At 52.6% G+C, this 11636-nt stretch overlaps 2 protein-coding genes across 2 annotated transcripts; one reads left to right on the top strand and one right to left on the bottom strand.

The window, feature by feature from the left end:
• Positions 1-2198: 2198 nt before the first annotated feature.
• Positions 2199-3963, bottom strand: LOC114003667 (scale keratin-like). Its single transcript, XM_027750895.2, has 2 exons — positions 3865-3963; positions 2199-2699 (listed from the first exon to the last, which is right to left on the bottom strand). The coding sequence occupies exon 2, from the start codon at positions 2676-2678 to the stop codon at positions 2199-2201; it is 480 nt and encodes a 159-aa protein (XP_027606696.1). The 5' UTR covers positions 2679-2699; positions 3865-3963.
• Positions 3964-6722: 2759 nt separating this feature from the next.
• LOC114003674 (scale keratin-like) lies at positions 6723-7220 on the top strand. Its single transcript, XM_027750907.1, has one exon. The coding sequence runs from the start codon at positions 6723-6725 to the stop codon at positions 7218-7220; it is 498 nt and encodes a 165-aa protein (XP_027606708.1).
• Positions 7221-11636: the final 4416 nt, after the last annotated feature.

Here is an 11636-nt window from a genome sequence, read left to right as displayed (position 1 = left end):
GCCCCACGGGGACACCCCAAGTGAGGGATGGGAAGTGATGGTTCCACAGGCAGAGAGCAGGGAACCACCACTGCTCCATCCCGAGGCCCTTCAGCCCCTTTGGAATTTCTCCTCCTCGTTTCTGCTTCCATTTCCTGCCCTAAGGCTCCTCCCACCCCACTTCTGTGCTGCCTGGACAGAAGTGCTCAGGATGGGTCCTGTTTGCTCAAACCAAGAGCTGAGCCTCAGAAAACCCCCAGCTCGATCCCATGGGAATGTGCCTCGGGCTGGAGAACAGCTGCTTAACTTCTTGGAGACTCTGAAATGGATTCCTTTGCTCACTGTCATTAAAAATTTATTGCATCACAGTTGCCATGGTCTGGTGGTCTTTTCTCGTGTTTTCACCCCTGTTATTTGTCTCAGTAGAAGTCTCACCTGTGCAGGTGTCAGTAACAGCCTAAACTGTCACAGAATCATGGAATGGGTGGGGTTGGAAAGGACCTTAAAGCTCATTTAGTTCCAACCCCTTGCCATGGGCTGGGACTCCTTCCACGAGACCAGATTGCTCAGGGCTTCAACTATGGAGCTGAATGTCCTGCCCAAAAATCCAGGGATTTCAAATGTCCAAAAGCAGTGGGAAGCCCCTGGCACAGAAGGCATCACTGTCCTGCCCTCCCCATTTTTCATGGATATTTTGGAGGAATTTGGCTTCTTGGTGGTGGCTCTGCTGGTTACAGTGGTAGAGAAATGAAACAGTAGATCACTAACTTTAAACTCTTTATTAAACACATTAGGCTTCAGTCAGAATTTCTTCCAGGTAAATCTTTTATCTCTTTGAACTCCAGGTTCACACTCAAATACTTAAACTCTGTCCTCAGTCATTGTTTCTGCAGAAGTTGAATCAATTTTCTGTCAAATCCTTAAATAAAGTTTCCTGGGCCACACAATGGAATTTGAAATCCGAAGTATGGGGATGAACTTGCTGTGTTATAATGAAATCAGAAGTGCTGGATGGTTTTTGACAGAGAAACAGCTGCTCCCTGCAGGTCCCCGAAGGGTGAATTCATCCACCCCAGCAGGAACAGAGAGAACAGAGTCAGGGCTGGCAAACTGCAGGGTAGAAAATGTCTCAATGTGGAGATAAATCCTCCCCCTCTGCTCTGGTGAGACCCCCCTGGAATGCTGAGTTCTGGTCCTCCAAACACCAGAAGGACACGGAACTGTGGGAGCAACGAAGTGGATAAAGGGACTGGAGCATCTCCCCTGTGCAGACAGGCTGGGAGAGCTGGGAATGTTCAGCCTGGAGAGGAGAAGGTTGTGTGGAGACCTCAGAGCCCCTCCCAGGGTCTGAAGGGGCTGCAAAGAAGCTGCAGAGGGATGTTCATCAGGAACTGGGGTGACAGGACGAGGGGGTGGGTTCAGCCTGACAGAGAGAAGATTTAAGTTGGATATTAGGGAGAAATTCCTCCCTGGGAGGGAGGGGAGGCCCTGGCACAGGTTGCCCAGAGAAGCTGTGGCTGCCCCAGCCCTGGGAGTGTCCAAGGCCAGGTTGGAGCAACCTGGGACAGTGGGAGATGTCCCTGCCCATGGCAGGGGGTGGAACAGGGTGACCTTTGGGACCCCTTCCAGCCCAAACTGTTCCAGGCCTCAGTGACCCCCCAGTGTAATTATTGCAGCCCAGCTGGGCAGGGAGGTTCCTGCTCCTAAATCCCTGCTCTGAGTGCTCTGACTTCCCTCAGAGCTGGGCCATTCCAGCTGGGGTTTCATCCTCATGACCTGTGTAAGGATGTGAGTTTTGGCCATTTAAAGAGAAGAGCAGAGTATAACCACTGATGCATAAATTAAAACTCCAAAGTTCATTTGTTTGATGCAGAACAAATCAGTTTAATGAGAAATAAGCGTTCACAGAGAAGCATTGTAGAATATCAAGAATGTCAGACTGCAGGGAACTCCTTCCAGAATTGTTCCTCTTCAGCTGGACAGTGAAGTTGCATTTCAGAAGAATACAAATGACTTGTTTTATCCCACTTGTTACACACACAGATGGAAAGAAAAAAGCCCATAAGACCCCAAATAGAGAGCGAATAAATGAAGGATGTGTTGTGTCCTTCCAGCTCCACTGGAGTGGGGTTGGCAGTGGTCACAACATCACCTCTTTGGGTCTAGATTGGACCCCTCAGTTGCCGGTTATTCCTTCCTCAGGGAGCATTTCCAAGGGCTCAGCAGGTCCCGCAGAGGCCGCGGCCGTAGCGGCCGTACCAGGAGTAGGGGCTGCAGGAGCCGTAGGATCTGCCAGAGCCCCACAGCCCCCGGGAGCCCCCACAGCCCCACAGACCCCCATAGCCCAGGGAGCCATAGCCCAAATATCCCAGGGATCCATAACCCCCATAGCCCAAATATCCCAGGGATCCATATCCCCCATAGCCCCCATAGCCCCCATAGCCCCACAGACCCCCATAGCCCAGGGATCCGTAGCCCCCATAGCCCCCATAGCCCCCAAGAACGGGGGCTCCAGCGGATCCCACGACGGAATCCTGAGGGAAGGAGCTGAGGATGGGCCCAGGGAAGGTGACCACCACGGGGGGGGGCTGGATGAGGGTGCTGGAGTCGGGGCACTGGCGCACACAGGGCTCGTTCCCGCTGTCAGCCAGGGGCTGGGGGCGCAGGACGCCGCAGGGGGACAGGTCAGAGCAGGACATTCTGCAGGGCTGGCGGTGAATCTGCAACACACAGGCAGGGTCAGGCTGAGGAGAAGACAAGCACTTCAAAATTCAGCATTGAAATAACCAGTCGGGCGCAGCGTTCTGAGGAAACAAACTCATTTCTGGCTTTGCAACCTTAAGGCTCCTTTTCTTTCCCACAGAGCAGATTTTCAAATATTTCCCTCTGCAACGTGTGGGAGATGTCCCGCCCTGCTCAGAAAATCTCACCCCTCAGAACACCCTGCAAAGAGCTGAGATGTGTTTGCACACATTGAGCCCAAAACTGAGAAGCAAAGGCAGAGAGAACAAAGTGACTTTGTCCAAGGTCATTCTGATGAGTCAGAAGGAGAACCTGGGTTTGGGTTCAGCAGGTTTACATGAGATGCAGCTTGTATAGAACTTAATTACAGTAGCTTGATCTTCCCACTTATCCCAGTTTTGATGAGAGCCAAGGGAACAACAGATTATAGGATTGCAAGTGCCCGGGCTGTTCAGAAAGCCATTTGACAAGACAATTAACAACAAATCTCTCTCTAACTGAGTCCTGCAAGCCCTTAGCAGAGTCTTGAGGAGGAACATGAAAACAAAAAGTAAAGGAAAGCTGGAAATTTGTGGTAGCAGGTTGTTCCAAGCCCTGTCCAACCTGGCCCTGGATGCTTCCAGGGATGGGGCATCCACAGCTTCTCTGGGTAACCTGCGCCAGGGCCTCCCCACCCTCACAGGGAGCAACTTCTCCCTAATATCCCACCTAAACCCCCTCTCTGTCAGTCTGAACCCACCCCCTTGTCCTGCCACCCCAGTTCCTGAGGAACATCCCTCTGCAGCTTCTTTGCAGCCCCTTCAGACCCTGGAAGGGGCTCTGAGGTCTCCACACAACCTTCTCCTCTCCAGGCTGAACATTCCCAGCTCTCCCAGCCTGTCTGCACAGGGGAGGGGCTCCAGTCCTCTCAGCTGACTTAGAGCATTGCCCAGTTGCTCCAAGGTGGTTCTTACACCCAGAACTCCCCAGAGCTCCACGCACCAAACTGGTGTGGCTGCCACCCCAGAGACAAGAACCTCTTCAGCCAGACAGAGCCCCTGCCACGGGTCAGTGCAGAGGCACCAAGAGAGTGGATGGACACCAGCTCAGGCTGAAACCAGCACCAAGGAGACACCCCCAGAGCAGCAGGAAGATCAGACTTACCCAAGGCACTGAGGAGTCGAGGGAAGTGTTTGGAGGAGCGAGGAGAGAGAGCAGCTTTTATCCCCGAGCTCGGCGGTCCCGGCTCAGCCCCAGTTCCCCACAGACGTCACCCCCGGGATGATGAAACCCTCGGGTTCATCTCCGGCGTTTATGAGGCCTCTCAAATTTGTTTGTAACCACGATCCAAAGCATCACTCGAGATTATGGGCAATTCTTTCATCTCGTGACGGACTTGGGGGGAAATTAGTACCTGGCGTTGTTCCAGTGGCTTCCCTGGAATTACAACAGAAATTCCTAAGCCAGCTCCTCTTGGCATTAACTTCGCACCTGGAGAGTGTCTCAGGGGTTTAGGGGGATTACAAACTGCAGTGTCATGGAGGGGGGATTTGGTTAAGTGCAGGTAATTCCCATTATGAGCTGCCACGACAGAAGTTAAAGCCTGTCCATGTGACACAGGAATTTTGGGGGTGATTTCTGCTTGTTTGTCCTCCCCATCTACACGTGGGAGGACTGGTTTGTCTCCAGGCTCCAGCCTGGGTTGGAAGGTCAAAGGTCAGGTTGGATGGAGCCTTGGAGCAACCTGGGACAGTGGAAGGTGTCCCTGCCCATGGCAGGGGTTGAGATGAGCTTTAAGGTCCCTTCCACCCCAAACCATTCCATGATTCTGTGATTCCACAGTGCTCTGTCTCTGCCTTCTGCCCCAAATGGCCCGAAGGACTCGGCAGTGTTTGAGGGAAGGGCAGGGAGAGCAATCCATGGCTGAGTGCACAGCAAACAAAGCAAGAGGGTTTCCCCAAGTCCCTCGGTCACGAGGGGAGAACATAATTGTGTTCAGGGAGCTGGGGGGGCTCAGCCCGGAGAAAAGGAGGCTCAGGGGGGACCTTCTGGCTCTGGAATTCCCTGACAGGAGGGGGGAGCCAGGGGGGAATTGGGCTCTGCTCCCAGGGAACAAGGGACAGGAGGAGGGGGAACGGCCTCCAGCTGTGCCAGGGGAGGGTCAGGTTGGCCATGAGGAGGAATTTCCCCCTGGAAAGGGTGTTCAGGCCTTGGCAGGGGCTGCCCAGGGAGGTGGGGGAGTGCCCAGCCCTGGAGGTGTCCAGGGAAGGACTGGCCGTGGCACTGAGTGCTCTGGGCTGGGGCCAAGGTGGGGATGGGGCACAGGGGGGATTTGAGGACCGAAATAATTCTGTGATTCTGTGACAGAAAACCCTGTAAGGACCCCATGGTGCTCCCTGTGCCTGCCTTTGGGAGCAGCAGTGAGGACTGAGCAGCTGAGAGTGCAAGGGATAAAGATCCACGTGATGACCCCAAAGTTGCTCTAAACAATTTTCTCTCCAGGTCTGTCCTGGCCTGGATTTAATGGGAATAAAACTCAGGTGAGCACAGATGAGCCCAGGTGAGCCCAGGTGAGCACAGGTGAGCACAGGTGAGCCCACGGGGGCTGCCACGAGCAGAGGAGAAGCTGAGGAAGAGCATCAGGTTAATTCCTGCTGTAGGGCCAGGGATGTGGATGGAATGATAACAGGAATAAACGTGACAAGGTCACCCTGGGAGATGAAAGAGGTCCCTGTGATGAAAGGCCCCCATCTCATTTCACGAGACCTGGAACCCACAAACAAACAAGGAGTCAGCAGAACTCTGAGGGCCTACGTGGCACACGAGCTTTGGGTTTGCCCCAATTATGCACATCCACAAATTGCTCCTGAGCTGATCCCTGGGATCTTGGGAACTGTATAAAAGCTCTCCCAAGCCAGGGCTCTCCACTCCACCTTCCTCGCTTCCTTCACCTCCGTGAGAAGGGTGAGCACCATCCTGGGGGAATTCTTTCCTGAAATTCCCCTCTCTCTTTTCTCCTGGCTTAACTAAGGTTGGAACTGTCCATAAGTGCTCTAAGGTTCTTAATAATGTTGGGTTGTTTAGTCCTGATTCTGTTTTTCTTCTTTGCTGTTGGACATCCACGTGTTTGGGGTTGAAATGGTCAAACTGGGGTTTGCAAATGTTGTTTCTTGCCAGTAGAAATCAGAGTTACCAGAGCAGCTTCCAAAACCTCAGCAGAAGGTTTGTTCAGTTGCTAGGGATTTTTTATGGATTATATCATGTGAGTTCTTGATAAGTGTCTATTTATATGTGTGTGTTGTTGAGGGGACAAGCTTAAGTCCTAACCTACCCTTGGAACTACATAATATCAGAATTATCTTCTGATAATTATTGTTTCTGCTGGTGGGAAAAAATTGTTCACAGCCAGTATTCCTTGTCCTTCCATGCTGGTGTAAAACAAATATGAGGCAGCTGTTCAGACACAGCTGCTGTAAAAGTGGCTGAAAAGTGGACAGAGTTTGCAAAGACTGGATAATGCAAAACCACATCTTAGTTCTTTGCAGGCTGTTATGAGGGACGGGATTTCAGAGCAAGGTGGGACATTTCCCGTAGATTGTGTGGACATTCAGGGAATTTTTGAAAATCTGCTCTGTGAAAAAACAAGAGCTGAAAGATTGCAAAGGGAGAAATCAATTTATTTGCTCAGAATGCTGTGCCTGGGTGGCTGTTGGATGTTGGGTGTTGAGTTTGAGTGAGGGGCAATGAGAGAGAAGAGCTCGGAGGTCCCAGATCAGCACTGGGATTCACCACCGAGGTGATGAAGCTGTTGGGTCCATTATTGGCCTTCATGAGGCCTCTCAAACTGGTTTGTGACAATGACCCAAAGTCACTGGAGATCAGCGGGAATTCTTTCCTCTTGGGACAGACCCGGGGAAAGAATGAACCCCGGGTGTTGTTCCAGTCGCTCCCTCGGACTGGAATTCTCTTCCTTGCAGCCTGACCCTCCCTGTGTGTTGCAGATTCACTGCCAGCCCTGCAGAATGTCCTGCTCTGACCTGTCCCCCTGCGGCGTCCTGCGCCCCCAGCCCCTGGCTGACAGCGGGAACGAGCCCTGTGTGCGCCAGTGCCCCGACTCCAGCACCCTCATCCAGCCCCCCCCCGTGGTGGTCACCTTCCCTGGGCCCATCCTCAGCTCCTTCCCTCAGGATTCCATCGTGGGATCCGCTGGAGCCCCTGTTCTTGGGGGTTATGGGGGTTATGGGGGCTATGGGGGCTATGGATCCCTGGGTTATGGGGGTCTGTGGGGCTATGGGGGCTATGGGGGTTATGGATCCCTGGGTTATGGGGGTTATGGATCCCTGGGATATTTGGGCTCTGGCTCCCTGGGCTATGGGGGTCTGTGGGGCTATGGGGGCTATGGGGGTCTGTGGGGCTGTGGGGGCTCCCGGGGGCTGTGGGGCTCTGGCAGATCCTACGGCTCCTGCAGCCCCTACTCCTGGTACGGCCGCTACGGCCGCGGCCTCTGCGGGACCTGCTGAGCAGGGCAGGGAAACCCTGGGAACGAGGGAGGAGTGAGGAGCAAAATGCAGCTCCAGCCGTGGGAGCTCTGGGGCAGCACTCACAGAGCCTGCTCAGTGCCCTCTGCATGTTCACACCTCTCCTTTCTTCCCCTTGAATTCTTTCCTGGTATTTTCCCGGGTTCAGTTCCTTTAATCTTCTTTATCCCCCCCGAGACCGAAGGCAGGGAGAGATCCCACAGTGTCTTTCCCTCTGCCTTTGCCTCTGACATCTTGGATTTACATTCCTGGTATTACAATGTGGTTTTGCTCTTTCCCTTCTCATTAAAACTCTGTTGCATCATTTAAAACACACGTGTCGTGGTTTTGTATCCTCAACCCCCCCAAATTTGCCAGCTGTGCTGGGCACAGCTGACATTGTGCAAACCCTGCCCAATATCCCACCCAACCCTGCCCAATATCCCACCCAACCCTGTCCAATGTCCCACCCAACCCTGCCCTCAGGCAGTTTGAAGCCATCCCCCCTTGTCCTGTCACTCCAGGCCCTTGTCCAAAGTCTCCCCCCACATTTCTTTAACCTCCTGCAGGTCCTGGAAGGTCACAATCAGAGAAACTTCCCCACACTGACCAGCCCCCAACTCTCTCAGCCTCTCACAGACTGAGTTCCTGGGTTTGGGTTGTGTTGAAGTTGTGTGTATATTAAATATCAACAGAATCGGTGTCAATATTTTATAAAGAGCCTAAACCCAAACGAAATCACCACAGCACACATGACAGAACTCTTTTAGGTTATCAGCAAAGCACAAAAGCAGCTCCTGACTCGGGCAGATCCTTATCTCACGAGACACTTCTCTTTATGTGGTTCAGCAGCCAGAAGATCTCAGGGTACATATTTTCCTGCAGTGAGAAGAGTGGCTGAGCTGAACCGTGTTTGGAGTTCATCTGACCAGAAACTGAGGGTAAAATATGAATAAAGAGGGGCAAGAGCTGCCACAGGTGCCCAGCTCCACCCTTGGTGACTGGGCAGGGAGGGCTTTTCCAAGCTCAGGGGCTCTGGGATTCTGGGATCTTGTGAGGGCTTTTCCAAGCTCAGGGGCTCTGGGATTCTGGGATCTTGTGAGGGCTTTTCCAAGCTCAGAGGCTCTGGGATTCTGGGATCCTGGGAGGGCTTTTCCAGCCTCAGAGGCTCTGGGATCCCGGGATTCTGGGAGGGTTTTTCCAGGCTCAGAGGCTCTGGGATCCCAGGATTCTGGGAGGGATTTCCAAGCTCAGAGGCTCTGGGATCCCAGGATTCTGGGAGGGCTTTTCCAGCCTCAGAGGCTCTGGGATCCCAGGATTCTGGGAGGGATTTCCAGGCTCAGAGGCTCTGGGATCCCGGGATTCTGGGAGGGTTTTTCCAGCCTCAGAGGCTCTGGGATCCCGGGATTCTGGGAGGGTTTTTCCAGGCTCAGAGGCTCTGGGATCCCAGGATTCTGGGAGGGATTTCCAAGCTCAGAGGCTTTGGGATTCTGGGAGGGATTTCCAGGCTCAGAGGCTCTGGGATCCCAGGATTCTGGGAGGGTTTTTCCAGCCTCAGAGGCTCTGGGATCCCGGGATTCTGGGAGGGATTTCCAAGCTCAGAGGCTCTGGGATCCCGGGATCCTGGGAGGGTTTTTCCAGGCTCAGAGGCTCTGGGATCCCGGGATCCTGGGAGGGTTTTTCCAGGCTCAGAGGCTCTGGGATCCCAGGATTCTGGGAGGGATTTCTAAGCTCAGAGGCTCTGGGATCCCGGGATTCTGGGAGGGTTTTTCCAGGCTCAGAGGCTCTGGGATCCCGGGATTTTGGGAGGGATTTCCAGGCTCAGAGGCTCTGGGATCCCGGGATTCTGGGAGGGTTTTTCCAGGCTCAGGGACTCTGGGATCCTGTGAGGGTTTTTCCAGGCTCAGAGGCTCTGGGATCCCGGGATTTTGGGAGGGATTTCCAAGCTCAGAGGCTTTGGGATCCCGGGATTCTGGGAGGGATTTCCAGGCTCAGAGGCTCTGGGATCCCAGGATTCTGGGAGGGTTTTTCCAGCCTCAGAGGCTCTGGGATCCCGGGAGGCTCGGGGCAGCTCCGAGGAGGGATTTATGCCCTTCCCAGAGTGCCCCAGGTGGCCCCTGAGCCCCAGCCCACGTTTGTCACTCCTGGGCCTCCTCCAAGTGACGAAAGAGTTTTTGCTCAATGTTTCTGTTTATGGGTTGATTCAAATTCTGACACTGCACGAAATGCAAATTACAAAACAAATATTTCTTTCATCTTAGCCCTTAATTGGCGAGATTCATGCCTGGTAACGTTCCATTAAATGCATTTGGGATGACAGGAGGAATTATGCTGCTTCATTTATTTACCTCTTCCTTTGCTGGTTGACATAATGACGGTGCCTCAAGTGTTAATCATAATTATCATCTGCTTTAAGGTGCAGGTTTTCTTCCTTTCTTCCTTACCCACAGCAGATAAAATAGAATTGATAAAGAACCACAGTGCCTTTCTTGTGAAATCAACAACTTTTAAATGAAGCTGGAACTCAAAGTTGGACAAGACCATAGTGCACTTAGAGGAAAACTCAAAAGATGCATTGCAAAGTGCTTTTTAAAAGCATCCAGATCCATGTTTTGTCTCTCAAATGTTCAGGCACATCTCAATATTTTTGTGCTACAGAGAAAACATGAATTAATATCTCAGCACTAAAGGAGCTTCTACAGAAACCCACAAAAATAAATGAAAACTTCAATTCCACAGGAAAATCAACTGAAATGCTGAGGTTTGAAACCGTGGGCTGGTGAAGGGAACAGGAAGAGTTCACAGTTTAATAACCACATTTCAAAATGCTGGGCTGTTTGAACCCAACCACATATTTATATGACAATAATGACACCCCACTTCATGCGTAAATTATTAAGGAGGGTTTGGGAAGTGCTTAAAAACACACACAAAGAGTATTTGGACACTCACTGTGAGTACTGTCCTTCCTGTCATCCCCTGGGGACACCCCGAAGTCTGGGAAAAAGGAACCTCCTCATTTCAGTGGTAGAAATGTGTTTATTTAGCAAATCATTCAGAAATTTACTTAGAAATCGTGGTAAATAAACGTGTTTGTTCAACAACCAACCAGCCCACGGGTAAATGAGGGTTTCTGGGGTGGGACCCAGAGCTTGGGAGTCTGGAAATCAGGGTGGGACACGTCTCCCCAGAGCCTCCCCAGACCCTTGAGCTGGCCGTGTGTCCCCACAGCCAAGGACAGCAGATGGGGCTGGTCTGGGTGTGATGCCACTTCTGGCAAGGTCAGCGCCCCAGAGGGGCTGAACTGTCTGGCAGAAACTCCTGTCCCTCCCCACCAGGGGCTGGGCAAGGCTGAGAATTCCCAGTGGGGCACAAAAATGTTTAATCTCTTGGAACAAGTGAGGAATTTGCCCCTTTCACCTTTTTGTGTGGGGAGGAGAAGGTTGTGTGGAGACCCCAGAGCAGCCCCCGGGGTCTGAGGGGCTGCAGGGAACAGGGGGAGAGGGGAGTTCATCGGGAACTGGGCTGGCAGGACAACGGGGACGGGTTCACACTGACAGAGGGGAAATTTAGGGGGATATTGGGAAGGAATTCCCCCCTGTGAGGGTGGGGAGGGACTGGAATGGAATTCCCAGAGAAGCTGTGCCTGCCCCATCCCTGGAAGTGTCCAAGGCCAGGTTGGACTGGGCTTGGAGCAACCTGGGCTGGTGGGAGGTGCAGTGGGATGACCCTGAGGGTCCTTCCAACCCCGAGCATTCCGTGTTTCTGTGATTCCAGGTCCTCCTTTGGGGCTGTGCAGTCTCAGCACAGAGTTGTGGGGATCCATTCGTGTTTACATTTGCAGCAGGAGGAATTTCCCCCTGGAAAGGGTGTTCAGGCCTCGGCAGGGGCTGCCCAGGGAGGTGGGGGAGTGCCCAGCCCTGGAGGTGCCCAGGGCAGGACTGGCTGTGGCACTGAGTGCTCTGGGCTGGGGACGAGGTGGGGATGGGGCACAGGGGGGACTGGATGATCCTGGAGGGCTTTTCCAACCTGAATGAATCTGGAAAAAAAAAAAAAATACTGATATCCCTGCAGAGAAAACTTCATCCTTTAGTTTAAACGGATTCAGGGAGTAAAATATGTTTTCTGCAATAAAGACAATTCAGGATTTCTAAACCCAAACCCCGTTGCCAATGCCCAAAACTGCCAAAGCACCCCAAGTTTGTGGCTGTGAGAAGGATCAGGAGGTTTTTCCACCTGGCTGAGCATTTCATTGCAAAATGTGTGAGCAGATGAGATCAGAGCCAGATCTAAAGCATCAAACCCAAACATGTCCACGACAGCAGGTTCCAGCTCCCATTAAAATCATTAGGGGAAGGTAATGAAGGAAGTGTTAACTAACTGGAAGGAGCTTAATTCCTGCTGCAACGAGCTGGGTGG

This window comes from Pipra filicauda, unplaced genomic scaffold (assembly GCF_003945595.2).
Source record: "Pipra filicauda isolate LSUMZ 115617 unplaced genomic scaffold, ASM394559v2 scaffold512_size417520_pilon, whole genome shotgun sequence".
Lineage (NCBI taxonomy): Eukaryota > Metazoa > Chordata > Aves > Passeriformes > Pipridae > Pipra > Pipra filicauda.
Note: the sequence above shows the minus strand (reverse complement) of the source record. Positions and strands in the feature narration are given on the sequence as shown.

Excerpts from the sequence above, each read along its gene's own strand:
- LOC114003674 (XM_027750907.1), top strand. The coding sequence starts at position 6,723 with ATGTCCTGCTCTGACCTGTCCCCCTGCGGCGTCCTGCGCCCCCAGCCC.
- LOC114003667 (XM_027750895.2), bottom strand. The coding sequence starts at position 2,678 with ATGTCCTGCTCTGACCTGTCCCCCTGCGGCGTCCTGCGCCCCCAGCCC.